We start from the raw sequence: 14553 nt of genomic DNA on the forward strand, positions 1-14553 counted from the left end.
TTAAAATATTTTTCCTATTTTATCAAAGAAAAGTATTGCACAACGATGTCTCTAATTTTTACACTGTTTTTTGTTGTTGTTTTTTTAATTTACGGGACTTTTTTATTATTACATTGGAAAACCTTAGTTTTCATATCCAAAACAGCATAGAATAACGAAACAACAATATATAATATAGGAGTGTAATAATTTCAATTGGATAAAATGAGAAATGGACTGTGTTTTTTGTGGCCTGCTTTTTTATTTATCAAATTGCTTTCTGTTAAACTCCGGAATCGTTCTGCGTTTTTTGTTGGCCAACCAGAAGTAACCGTGCGGACCGAAATGACAGCGTGACGCCTGAAAAAAAAGGTAACGAAATGCTTAGATTTCTGTTCTATATAATAGGATATACAGCTAATCTATGTTGACTTAAGTACACCGCTACCTTTCGTTTGCCAATGATTAAATAGCGCTGCAGAGACAGGGTTTAGTGTATTTTGTGGGTTGTGCTATGCTAGCACTTGTGTAGCACTAGCATAACATATTTTGAATGTGAAAGCTTTAATTTTTACTCGCAGTTTAAAGTTAACCTTGCCTAGTCAAATATAATTTATCTATGGTGTTGCAGTTGTTGTTGTGCTTTAGCATGTCGTTTTGAAATTTTACATTAACGCTAAAAGCTGTTTAGTTTGCGTCAAAGACTCGATTTAGTTTGGCCCTTCTAGGTACCCATAGCAAATTTATTTTGCGGCAAAACTCAAGTTCTTTTGATTGTTTGATATCTTTCAGGCCATTAAGGATAAAAAAAATGCGTTTGTTAAATTACAGGTGAAAATATGAATTTAAACCAAAACAAATGATGACAAAACAGAGAAATATGGCACTTTAAGCCCATAGATGCGCCCAAATTTAGAGTTTCATGTTGATAAGCTCCTCAATGCTGTCTGGAAAACCAATTACACTTAATAACATAATCTTTAACCGATTAACTTTTCACTTAAATGCATTTTTGGTATCATTTAAAAACTCCTAACCACATCTTCATTTCACAGTGTCCCCATGGATGACTTGACTCAAGCTCTTTCGACCAGCTTTGCTGTGTCCAAGGAGCCCAATAGCATCTCCGCCCCCCATCCGCGGCTCAGTCAGTACAAGAGCAAGTACAGTGTGCTGGAGCAGAGTGAGCGTCGCCGGCGCTTTCTAGACTTTCAAAAAAGGTGAAAATCTCCTCCACTCTTACACCAGCTATCCTCACCTCCTCCACAAACATCGTACCAGACTCTTTTCTCCTCCCTTTCTTCTCATCTTCTCCCTGTAATCGTATGGAACTGCGTGTATCTACATGTTGCTTTAAATAAACACAAGCATCATAGTTTTTTTTTCTTTTTTTACAAAATGATTAAAAATGAATGTTTGTAAGTGACTGAATATGCATGCCTCGTCTCAGTAAAAGGTTGAATTATGTCAACCACGCGCGGCGCTTGGCCAGCGGGGACTGGACCGGTGCGGACAGCGATGGGGAGGAAGACATGGAGAAACAGGAGGAAGGCGAGCAGAACCAGGGGGGCGAGACGGAAGAAGAGGGCATGGAGATCGAGAAGAGGAAGCTGCCAAAGCATTATGCAAATCAGGTCAGTTTGAATGTCAATTTGGAGAGTCCCTCCACTTTACTGGACACAAAACCATAATGTGGAGTCTTATGTAGCCCACTAGAGGGCGCCTTAGCGTTGCCATTGTGTTTTTCCTCTTGGGTTGCGGTCTGTCTGAGGGATTGGGGTACATATTATCTGATAGAGGATTGTCTAAGATAAGAAACCAGGATAATATTTCATTCCTCCCCATCAGCTCATGCTGTCTGAGTGGCTGGTGGACGTACCGTCAGAGTTGGACACAGACTGGCTGTTGGTGGTCTGTCCTGTCGGAAAGAGATCTCTCATCGTTGCTTCCAAGGTAACAAAGTGTTGCAGCTTTTCTTGAATTTGTCCTTTAATTCCTCCTTTTTTTAAACCTTCAATACAACAGCAGCAGTTGTATCTTTCTGAATTCTCTCCATCTATGACCTGAAGTCCAAACTGGAAATGCATCAATATTTTGGGATTTGAAAAAGAAACTGCCAGTGAATTACATTATTCCATAATGACACCAATGAAGATGCTGTGAAATGACACCATAGGAGTGTAGCTTGGATGAATAAAAACAACAACTTTTGAGATTACCGCTAAGAAACGGTAGATTTCACTGATTCATTCAAAGTCCCACTCTGTCTTTTGGTAAAAGTGTTTCCAGTGGTCATTTAATTATGATTTTGCTGTTTTTAGCCAAAATCCAAAAACGTGTTGTTTTCTGGGACATAGTTTCTACAGAGTAGGGTTGTGCTGATGGACGATGGCTGAATTACATCACGATGGAGAGACACCATCATGATGCCACGCCCCCGCCACACTGCGAGTCGACACCAATAGCCGCGGTTACATGGGCAAAATATGTTGATCGGAACAATGGTCGGGTTAGAATTCAACTGTGCACATGGGCCCAGAAAAACTTTTTCCAATTAGAACAAACGTTCACAAGGTCACACTTTTCATTTGGTCATGCGCAGTAGTGTTTAAGATACGAGATGATCTTCTAAATGTGCTTTTTTTATTGTTATGAATATTATGAAGCTTCTGTTCGATCATCATTTTAATTTTAATCCGTGTGGTCAGTGCTTTTTCTGTGGAAGAACAGTGCTGGAAGAAGCCAGGGTTATGAGGCTTACATGCGCTAACAACAACATTTAGCCTTTGATGAACATAAAATCAATGCAGGAGATGTCACAATCTGCATCTTGGCTGCACGTAAATATGTGGGAATAACATCAGCCTTTATTTAGTCGGGACACGACTAGAAACACTGTTGTGACTGGGTGAATGGAACTGCGACTGTAAAGCGCTTTGGGCCTTGTAGGTAGAAAAGCGCTATATAAGTATACACCATTTACCGTTTACAAATCCACATGATTGTTTGAATGGTTTCTAAGGACTGAGCGACATTTCTGCTTTAAGCTCACACACCGACCCCAAAGCCGCTGTGTGAGCTGGCGGTCCGATCTCTGCCCGGACACACACTTTTACCGGGAGACCCGGTTCTCCTGAGTTCGGTAGCTCGTTCACCTAGAGCCGCGGGACGGATCGCAGTCCGAAGTCTCCCACCCATAGCGCACACGTAACAAATCATCCTCCCTTCCCCTCAAACACAAAGTCCGTCTGCTCTGCTCAGAGACACGGTCGCTCGGTCCACTTGACTAATCAAGTTCAGGAGCGGACTACTTCTTTTCTAATTTTTTTTTTTTAAAGTCACTTTCCTCAGTTTATACTGGACATTATTTTTTCATCGCAAATGAGTCATTAGTTTGGAAATAAAATAAATAAAGTAATAAAGTAAAATAATGAATAATAATTATATAATAACAAAAAATTATATATATAATATTCCTTTCCCCGTTGCTGACAACTCAGAGTAAAAAAAAAAGAGCATTTCAATCAACACAGCAGGAGCATCTAAGATCCGTCCCTCATTTTCACAAGTTTACAGTGTGATTGATAGATGTTTCATGCCGAGCTGATCTCATGTGGCCGTCAGTACATCATAGAGGTGACACCTCACTGGGTGCAATAGCCGGAGGGCATCTGTGCGACATTACAGGACGCAGCACGGACTCAAGAGGGCGAAAAAAAACAACAAAAAACAAGCAAGCTGTGCTGCATGCTGACACAGTGAGAGATTTTACAGCCAGGAAATGAGAATTTCACTTTGACTGTCATGTCAACGCCAGATTTTTACAGTTATGTAGATCTCATTTTTATTTGTTTCTATTGCCAAACAAACAATGGATGTTTGAAATTGTTGTTTTTGATAATACCACATAAAAAAAGTGTGGCACTATTTAGCAAATGGATTAAACTAATCCATGATGAAGTGAAGGATGAAAACTGATGGTGGTGGACGTCTGAAGACTTGTGTGACGGGTTGGAGACAAAGGAGTCAAAGGTGGACATGTACAGGTGAAACACACTGAAAGATGTGCAGCAGGTTAGAGATGGAACTGTGTGGACTGGTTCTACCAGTGGAATGGAACGAATGACGGAAAACCTCTGATGAGCGAAGGAACATGGTGGAGAGAACATACATAGTTGAAGATGTGGTGGTGGAGCCGGAAGTAGCAAAGATCAGTAAGAATGAAGTCGGGTAAGAGGAAGAGGAAGAGTGGAAAACCATTGGTCTTGACGTCTTTGGAGGAAATGTTTAGGAGAGATTGAAGTCGAGTTTCTGTCTGGACACCCTTTCTCTCTAGAGCCAGCGCTGAAATCTTAATTCACGCTTTTATTATATCAAGAACAGATTACTGTAATGCTCTCCTTTCTGGTGTAAAGAAGAACACTCAATCGCGTGCAGCTAGTCCAGAACTCTGCTGCTCGCCTTTTAACCCTTGTGTTATCCTAGGCACTTTAACATTGGGAGTTGGGTCATCTAGACCCACTAGACAGTGCTCTGAACCTTTTTTCTTCAATGATTTGTGATCTTCACTGGTGTCCATGGATTACATGACATCTTTCCACCTTTATCCACCTTTGTCATGGTAGGGAGAACACGTCAATGTAAGGGTGGGGTCATCTAAGATAGCACAAGGGTTAACGAGAACCAGGAAGAAGAAGCACATTACACCAATCCTAAACTCTCTGCACTGCCTCACTGTCAGCTTCAGGATTGATTTTAAGATTCTTTTAATAGCTTACAAGAGTGTTCATGGTCTTGGTCCTTCTTTTATATCAGATTTTCTTTTAGCTTATGAACCTCCCAGAGCCCTGAGGTCCTGCTGAAGGTCCCCAGGGTCAGGTCAAAAATCCACGGCGAGGCCTCATTTAGAAACTACGGGCCTCGTCTGTGGAACAGCCTGCCTGAGGATGTGAGGGCCTCATCCACTTCATTTTCATTAAAAAGAAACTAAAGACGCGTCTATTTAATTCAGCTTTTAATGAGCTCTCTTCTGTGGGATCTAGAATTTTTACTCTTGTGTTTTATGATATTTTATCACATATTTATTTGTTTAATGCTTTTTAGTCAAGTTGTCTTAACTTATTCTTTTATTTCAGGTGTTTTAGACTTTTTTTTTTATGCATTCACTTATTTTATTTGTTATATTTTAGCTGTTTTTATATTTGTACTTTTCTATTGATCACTTTTACATTTTAGACGGTTTATGAGTGTTTTCTCCCCCTTGGCTGGGGAGTTTGTGTCTATGCTGACACCCCAGGCCAACAGGAGGACACGTCGCCGTCTAGGTTCTCTCTACTTTGGCCTTCTTTTTCTTCAGTCATTTCTCCTTTACTTGTGTTTGTTTTTGTGTATTTTCTTATGGGGGGCTTATTTATATTTAATTTTTTGCGTTGGTGTTTTTGCATTCTTGTTGGTTTTCATGTGCAGCACCTTGAGCTGTTTTCTTCACATGAATGGTGCTATAGAAATAAAATTCATTTGAATTTGAAATTTGGACGGTTAAGCAAGATCCTGAGAGCGAGAAGATAAATGAAAAAGTGTTGTGATGTTTATTGTTGAGACAAAATCGCAAATGTATCGTTATCGCGATATCAAGCTGTGCAATATGCGTATCGCAAAAGACGGTGAAAATCGCAATAATAGTAACCTTAAATGTGCTAAAACAATCTTATGGCAGCATAACAAATTAAATAAATCCATTAATGCATTCGACCAATCGAATGGACCACTTTACGTTATTGACCAATCAGATGGAGCTCTTTTATGACAGATGTTTGCTTCCTTTGTAGACATTTGTCCATTGGAGTGTAATTTTAACCATGTTGACTGTTATTTAAACTGTTGCAGTGAAATGGAAATAATGTTTTGCTCTCTGTTCACGTATCGGGTCATATCATCATCGCAATATTGTTCACCCAGATCGCACATCTGGAGTTTTCCTCATATCGTGCAGCCCTACTACAGAGGAATAAAGTTGATGAGACCCACATTAACTGTATTGGAGAACTCAATGAAATCTCAAATCATCAGCAAGACTTTGATATGAAGCAGTTGAGTCGACCGCTTCCTACTTCTTGTGACAAAAATGTTTTCACAATCAGATATTTGAGGTTTGACTTCTTTACTAACCTTCTGGCTTCAGCTGTTGAGCAACAGCCTTTACACGCAACCCCCCCATGTATGTCATGGAAGAGCTCCTGTGGTTGAGGTGAAACAAAAAGCCTCCAAAATGCTGCCAACGAAGGTTTTCTAAAGAGCACACGCCGTTTTTCTCCAGTCTGCAGCACATTTGGGTTTCTCGGTGTCCACCTCAACGTTTGGCGATGTCAGTGACTGATCTTTGACACAAAATGCTTCAAAGAGGAGCTGAAGATCCAGCTCATATCCCAGAACCCGGCTGAAATGTTAACACAACCTCTGTTTCTTACTTGTAATCCACTTTTGTACACCGGCAGACAAACAATTAGGGAATATTTTGTTGGAATTATGAGGAAAACTTGCGATGTGGGTAGAACTGTGACGGTGTGGGATTTTTGATCACAGCGGTGATGAACCAGCAGGGGGCGCGGTCAACTGCAGCCCCCCCCACCCCACCCACCCACCGCCAAAGACAAAATCCTCCGCGTCGTAACTGTATTCATTTGCGACGCGGTATTCTTTATTTACAAATAACAGTAACAACTAACTACTACCTATCCTAACTAATTATCCTAACTAACTATATAGGTGTATAGGTGTTGTAGAATGACTGTGTGTGTAGGAGGAAGTAGCGCACACACGTGTGTTGGGGGTGGGAGTTGATTCTTCTGCAGAGGAGCGCTCTCTAGCAGTACAAGAGCTTCACCTCTGCTCTCTGGTACAGAGAATATTATATACTGACCAGTAATAAACGAGACTGCAGACACTTTGTCACCTTTCTGGCAGCCATGAAGCCTGACACCCACGAAGAACACGGGGAAGGAGGCTCCGCCTCTAATTATGCAGACATGTGACTTTGCGCTGTTATAGAATAGTTCCCAAACAAAGCATGTAGTGATATTCATCGCACTCTAACAGTGGGCGTTCATGTTTGGTGTTACAGAGGGAACAGTAATACACAAAATCCTCTGGCGGGCGGCCGTGTCGCGCACTCAAGAACGCATGCAGCTTGTAATGGAAATGAATACAATGGAAATTAATAATTAGAACGCAGTAAATTTTTCGTATATCCTTGCAAGAGGGAAACTTCTGTTGTAGAATCAATGAGGATGTGTTTCTGAAACCGTGTGCGTGTGTGTGTAAGTAGAGGGAGCGCGTGCAGCGTAGAGGGAGTGACAGCCGCCCGCCGGTGAGAGGCGCCGCGCAGGGAGTGAAGGAGAACAGTAATGGAAGGTTTCCCCCAGAAACCCTTGAAGCGTGAACACAGGACTAGCAGAAAAAGTAAATTATCAGCAAAGATAAATGTGTTTATTATAGTTCCAATCACGCACCAAATGCAGAACTCTGATTGTAGCCTACTAGCAGGCATGCAACAATACTGCTTTGCTAGTTGATGCTAACGTCTCTGAAACGTCTTTGCGGATGCATACCAGAGCCTAGACTGTTCTCTGCCGGACTCAGACCTTCAGCTTCCTCCACAGATTTTCTAAAGACTGGAGTTCTTTTTTTTTTTTCTTTTTTTTTGAGCTGCTCTTTGTGCCTTTGATCTGCTTTTAGGATCATTTGTTGTACGTTTCCACGTACCAGTGCCAGGGCAGCGTTCCTTCTTCTCTTTAGGATTTGAGTCGATGCTGAAAAGATGAGAGGGACCTGGTTGCAGAAAAGATGGCGCCTAACATCATCGGCCGGATGCAGAAATGATACAACTTCTCCTCACCCAAAAGTGCTGAGAATTGGAGTAAAATCTTTATACAAGCTCAAAGAACCGTAACCGTAAGGGTCCCCAGTTAAAATAAAGCTTTTTTTTAAGCGATAAGGGGGGACTTTCCTGTTCTGGACATCGCCTGTAGCCAGGTGCTGTTGGAGGAGATTCTAGTTTGGTTCTAAGTGAGTCGACACTTTGTCTCGGTTCTCCCCTCCGAGTCGGTCAAACTTCAGACAGGTCTGCAGGTCTGCGTCCTCCAACACGGGGGCTGCAGGAGTTCAGTCCCTCTAATTTTCCTGTGTTTGTAACCTCCTGTGTCGTTTTAGACTGACGTTCCAGTCTTCTCATGAACATATAAAGTCCAGGTACTGAGGCCTCACATGGAGCCACAGACCAATGGAGACCAATGTGTTATCTTGTGCTTCTTCCATTTGTAGCTTTGTCTCTGACTTCTTTAAGACACTCTTTATGACAACTTGACTCTGATTGGTTGATTGATTCCATCAGCAGTTTAGAACCTTCCCTTTTTTCTCTGGAATAATCAAAGATCAAATACTTTTATTACCCATTTATAATATTTCTAAAATTTTGACTAAGTTTGAACAAGGCTCCAAAAAGAACCCTAATATCTTAATGTTGCCATGCCAACCAGTGATGTCATGAACTTTTCTCCCATAGGGCTCCACTGCAGCGTACACCAAAAGCGGCTACTGTGTGAACCGCTTCCCCTCCCTGCTGCCGGGTGGGAACAGACACAACTCTGCTATGGGAAAAGGTGGGTGGATTTCAGCGCCACGAAACAGAAATACTCCAAAAGATTTCCATAATCTGGGTTTTGATTGTCGTCACGACAACAAAAGAGGGAGAGGCAGGTGTGGTATAAATTAATAGGTCAAAGGAGAATATATAGGAAATAAAATCGACTTTATTTAAACAAAGAGGTCTAATAATTGATCCACATTAAAACAAGGCTCACATGTTTTCCGAGTCAAAAAAGTCTCCAACTTAACTGCTACTTTTTCTGTGCAAATATTTAATAATGACTTGTACTGAATTAATCGATCTATTTTTAGCCCCATATTAAGGTATTTTCAATTCAATTTGTGACATTGTGGCGCAGGACAAGTTCAAATTACAATTTAAAAAGTGGCGTTATGAAGGTTTCCTGGTATAACAGACTTCCAATCTTCCATGTTACATCACCAAGGAGGTTTTTTTCTTTTCTTTTTTAATCTAGAACTTTATGAAGAATAAAAACCCATCAGGTCCAGAGTACTCTAATTTAACACACAGAAAATAGAAACACTTCTTAGCAATCTAAAAATAATTGACCACAAACTTCTGTCAATATATGTTGACGTACCTTATTCCACAGTTTACTGTCCAATGCAAACAGCCCTCTGCGTAGCCCAATAAATCCCCATAACCAGCAGCTCATTAGGCTGTATCCCTTACATAATGGATTAATGTTTTGGTTTATTTCTGTTAGGAACTACAAAGTTGCATGTTGATGATGTCACAGCAGCAACGACCCTGAACTGCGTACAGGGACACACTTGACGTTGAGAGCAATGGACGACGCGTTTTCAGCCTAGTTAAATCAACCTCCCTGCAAGTTAAGAGTTGGACTCTTGTTGTTTTGTGGTTTTTTTTAAAACACGAGAAATCGAATATTAAATGAGATTAATCCAATAAAAATATTGCACTAATTTGTCTGTAATTGATTAATCGCAATCCACGTAATAATTTGACTTTCCCAGTATATGACTGCAAGTGGATGATCAGAAAAGGAGCAGAGAGCTTTGAGCTGTCCAGCGTATTTTCTACATCGGAAATAAGATCTTTTTCCAACAACATTTTTCATCTGCTCCTGTTTGACGATTATCTGGATAAGAAATACTCAGAAATGCAATTTTAAGTTTCATTTTCTTAATATATGTCCTCCATCATCAGAAAAATGCCACAAGAACATGTTCAAAATACCAAAAACGCCATTTTTGCTGGAGTAGGTCCTAAATAAATAAGCATCGTCATTGTAAATAGCTGATATTCTAACTCTTCAAATGTGGACTGACTAAAGAAAAAGCTTTAATGTTGAACCTCTGAAGCCATTCCATCCTGATTACTGTTATTATTGTAGAGACTCAGTATTACATCTATCGCTTGATGAAAGTGTGATTGATATCTGCTCCATGCAGACTACACCATCTTGGACTGCATTTACAGCGAGGTGGACAGAACCTTCTACATCCTGGATGTCATGTGCTGGAGAGGCCATCCGGTCTACGACTGCCCGGTACGACTGCCTTCTCACCTTCATGCAGCCTGGGGCTATGTCAGAATTCTCACCCTAACCAAAAACTATATAGTGCGGCACTATACAGAGCCCTGAGTTTAAAAATCACTTCAGACACCATGCTCACTGCTTTTTTATTTATTTATTTTTTTAACACGGACATGACGTCATAGATTTCACAAAGTTAAAATCTAATTATTATGAGCATTTTGTGACGATTATTTCTAAGTCTTCTTAAGATAAAAAAAAGTTGATAGTTTAATTAAAAAATACATTTAATTACATGTTTTGGGCAAAAATTGTTCCGATGCAATGCATTATGGTCTTTATTGGCAGATCTAGTAAGCATCAATGCACACTGGCTTTTCGCAGAGACATCTGGGAAATTTCTAGGGCACTGGATTTTGGAATGGTAGATCCAGGCAGCACTGCAAAACGTCGAACGCGCTATATAGTGCACTATGTAGGGGTTAGGGTGGGAATTCGGACACAGTCTGGGAATGACGGGCAAACACTGGAATTGGTCCAACTGGGTCCTAGCACCTGCCCACCAACATAATCACGCACAAATTTGAACTCTTATAAAGTCAATACAACTGATCAATTCAATCTTATTTGCATAGCCCAAAATCACAACAACTGTCGTCTCAATGGGTTTTTTACCGGTAATTGTAATTTAAGAAGATTACTCCTAAAATAGAAAACAGGACAATAAACATCACAAATATTTACAACCTCTGGCTGGATGTGAGTAGTTTTTGTTTTTGTTTTTTGTAGTTTAACATTGGAGTTGATGGGAAAACTTGAAACCAGCTTAGAGTGGTCATTTAAGGAACTGCAACATTTGAGTTTTTCCTCCTATTGAAAGCAGAATGTGGTGGACTTAGTCAGCAGAATCTGGGATGAAATGTACGTTTTGTGTTCCCATCAACAGACGGAGTTCCGGTTCTTTTGGCTCCAGTCTAAAGTCCAGGAGACAGAGGGGATGTCAGAGATCGCCAAACGCAATCCTGTGAGTCCCCTTCAGGACCTCCCAACTTTTTTTTATTTTTTTTTAGACACTTAAGCGTCAGAAGTAACGATCTCCTCATCTTACTGGTTGGTGACTTTTGCCAAATCTGAGTGAAAACAGCATTTTTCACTAATACTGTGTTGCTTTGCTGATTTGTTTGGGCCAACAGTTCCGCTTCGTGAGTCTACAAAGTTCTGAATGCACGCCGGCATCCATTCAAAAGGTTTTGGCTGCAGAATACAGCTTCAGTGTAAGGGCTGATCGACAACACACACACCTGTATAGTACACCACATAAAATCCACATCCAACTTCATGCTCGTCTACATTCTGCTGCTGCAGGTGGATGGGCTTCTCTTCTATCATCGACAGACTCACTACACGCCCGGCAGCACCCCTCTGGTTGGCTGGCTCCGCCCTTACATGGTGGCGGACATCCTGGGGATGGCGGTTCCCGAAGGACCCCTCACCACCAAACCAGAATACGCCAGCCATCAGCTGCAACAGATCCTGCAACACAAGAAACCCTCCAGCGAGGTCCGGCCTGCTGACCAAAGCGGAGGCTACGAGTTGGAGTACCTGTCCACTCCACGGCTGGACAGCGAGGACACTCTGGAGCTCACGGCTCAGAAACCGAGACGAGAAGCAACCATGGAGGTCTAAACCAGAAGAGTAACGCCATTCGCTGTTTGTGTGGATCTGTTTAAATGCAAATTCTAACTCCATGTAAATGCGCTGCATGCATTTGTATGTTGGGCTGTGTAGATTATGCAAACAAGCAACACAATTTGGCCTTTGTTGTTGCATATGTCCCCATGCACATAGAGAGATCTGAGGGTCATAAAGGTCATGAAGATCATCAGTGCTGTCAGTTCATTGCATATATAATTTTCAGTTTTTATCAATTTCACTTCCACAAAGGTTTATTTTAGCGGTTCCGGTATCGGATGAAGAGTTGGAGAAAAAGGACAAAGGGAGACGGTTGATCAATCTGTCTGTCAGTGACCACCAACAGAGAAACAGACTTTAACTACCTTAAGTATCGCATTTCAAATTGTTTTTGTTTTTTTTATGTTTTAAAGTTTCCTAATAAAGGTTTTTTTTTCAAATATGTTTCTTATTTTCAGTCTTTTAACCCGGAAAGGCTTTCAGATTTCGCCGACCCCCCCCCCTGGATTTCCCTTCAGTTCATGCAGCTGTGCCGTTGTTCATGCTGTACGGTAAATCATGACTCGGGTGTTCATGCTGTGACTCATCAGCAGAATTTCTCAGCCCCTCCCCTCTGCACGACTATAACGAGCTCGGCAAAAAAAAAAGAAAAAAAGCATCAACAGGAAAAGACGTGAAAGAGTTGAGGTTGCTCATTTGAGCGATCTGTGCCAGCACGCAGAAAACGCCGCCTCAGGTGATCCAATCAGCAAACGTCACCGATCCCCGTCTGTTTCCTCAATAGTGTTGTGACACCAGTCTGTCGCCTCCTACACATCTGAATCCCACATTTACAAGAAGATTTTGTTGTCAGTAAAATATTGATGTTTTGGATAAAAGGCCCACAGGAAACGCTGTAAATAAATGATCACACGTGCAGAAGAGTCCACAGGTTTATGCACCATTGAAACAAAATAGTTTAGTAGCTTATTTACCTCACTACATCTGCATTTTAAAGAATTTGTGACCAAATCTTACATTTTTAGGCTTTTAGAAATATGTATTATAATAGAAAAGGTAGTTTTTTTTATTTCTATTGACTCAGAATGACTATAATAGTTTAAAAGTGTGGCTTTTTGGTTTCTATTATGTATATTTTGACTTGAATTTTTTGGGGATGTCACACATTTGCAGGTTGTTTTCTCCCCTACTTTTTTATTGTATTTATTTATTTCTTTATTTTTTTGCACTAAGCAAATTAACTGAAAAAGAAAAGCTGCATTTGCTGGAGGAAAGCTGCTTTCTTTGCCCCTTGCAGCTTCAGCGGAGCAGTGGGACATGCAGACGTGCATCATCTGCTGCACCTCCTCTACGGAACAGAGGCAGGTGAAAATGGAACGTTCTAGCCTTTGTGTGGAGATCAATCTTGTTTTTTTTTTCTTCTTGTTTTTTTTAAAGCATCCCGTGTAGAAGAGGAAGAAGGATTGCAATCTAGCAAAACTGTGCACCTCACTTCCAGTATGTAAAAGAATCAAAGCGGCTTTAGCTTTTATAGAGCTCATGTATGATGTCATGAAGTCTTTCTTTTTGGAAAAACTGAAAGCACTTTTTTATTTTTCAAAAGAAGAAATCACCTCATCACAGATTAAAATAGTACTGTACATGATTTTTTTTTTTTTTTTTAAAAAGCAGTCTGCGTTTAAAAACAAAAAGGCGTGTGAAAGAGCAAATTCAATCGTGTGGTTAAAGGCGAGAAGTCAACTATGACTCAGCAGCACACTGATGGCTTTCCAGGAACCCAGCACCTGTCATTGAACAGTGACACGTTTGAGGCTGCTTTCCGTCTGTCTCTGCAGCGTGCACTCCAGGCGTCTTCTTACAGTTCTCAATGAAAAAACGTCCAACTCCACATTTTCAGAGATGTTAGCTGTTCTTCTGAATCTTTTTTTAGTAGCTGTCAAAGCGGAGTGAAAGTGTTAAATAGCATTAAAGAAACAAACTCAATCCTCCCCTCGTGTGATTTTAAATAAAGTTTGGTCCATGTTTTGAACATTTTCTTGCAGCATGCATGCTCCTACAACATTAAACCTGCATTGTTTTTCAAAGTAAAGTCCCTTGCTTTTAGAGACACTAACAGGTTGATCAGGAGGCTTAGATTCAAAATTGCCAGTGGCAGGACTTTGGAATTTTTTCCTGCATCTTTCTAGGTGAATTTGGGATGTTTTATCAGCAGGAATAAAAAGGTTTTCCTCGATTCATTCTCCCAAAGGACGTGACGTGGGATGGTTTAACAGGAAGTCTATTGTTGTCCACTCCCTTTTCCCTTTGCTTTCCAGGCCTGACTTTCTCACGGCTCCTTATTTACCGTTTGCCCATTGTTGAATCTTGTTTGTTGAGCGGAAAGAAAAAAAACCAAACGTGTTGGGTGTTCTGGTTATTGTTCACCTTTCTCCCAAAAGTACTAAAATAAATTGTCTGCTGGTCCCTGTCTTCATTTAGAGGTTGGCTAAGCAGCGAGAGAATCTTTGGGACTAAAACTTTTTTGTGGCCGTTTTGCACACAAATAAAAAATAAACGAGATGAGTAAAAAGCTGAATTATCTTGGCTACACTTATACTAGACAGATTAAAGCCAGTATTTCAGCTGCTCAATATTTTGTGAATGGTGGGTTTGCAGCAGTTGTCATTAGTTTGTTGGTGCCACCAACTCTAGAGCCGTAAATTAAGATGGATTATTA

At 40.8% G+C, this 14553-nt stretch overlaps 1 protein-coding gene across 3 annotated transcripts; it reads left to right on the forward strand.

The window, feature by feature from the left end:
• The first annotated feature begins 234 nt into the window (after positions 1 to 234).
• On the forward strand, positions 235 to 12279 carry snupn (snurportin 1). 3 transcript variants are annotated; one of them, XM_020703824.2, is made up of 9 exons: positions 235 to 351; positions 1035 to 1199; positions 1430 to 1613; positions 1828 to 1932; positions 8540 to 8636; positions 10060 to 10157; positions 11092 to 11169; positions 11339 to 11419; positions 11511 to 12279. In XM_020703824.2, the coding sequence occupies exons 2-9, from the start codon at positions 1042 to 1044 to the stop codon at positions 11829 to 11831; spliced, it is 1122 nt and encodes a 373-aa protein (XP_020559483.1). In that variant the 5' UTR covers positions 235 to 351; positions 1035 to 1041; the 3' UTR covers positions 11832 to 12279. The 3 variants fall into 3 exon arrangements, with proteins under 3 accessions (XP_020559483.1, XP_020559484.1, XP_023811404.1); XM_020703825.2 differs by having other exon boundaries at positions 240 to 348; positions 1033 to 1199; XM_023955636.1 differs by lacking the exon at positions 235 to 351 and adding an exon at positions 776 to 810.
• The last annotated feature ends 2274 nt before the right edge of the window (positions 12280 to 14553 follow it).

Source organism: Oryzias latipes, chromosome 6 (genome assembly GCF_002234675.1).
Source record: "Oryzias latipes chromosome 6, ASM223467v1".
NCBI classification, from domain to species: Eukaryota; Metazoa; Chordata; class Actinopteri; order Beloniformes; family Adrianichthyidae; genus Oryzias; species Oryzias latipes.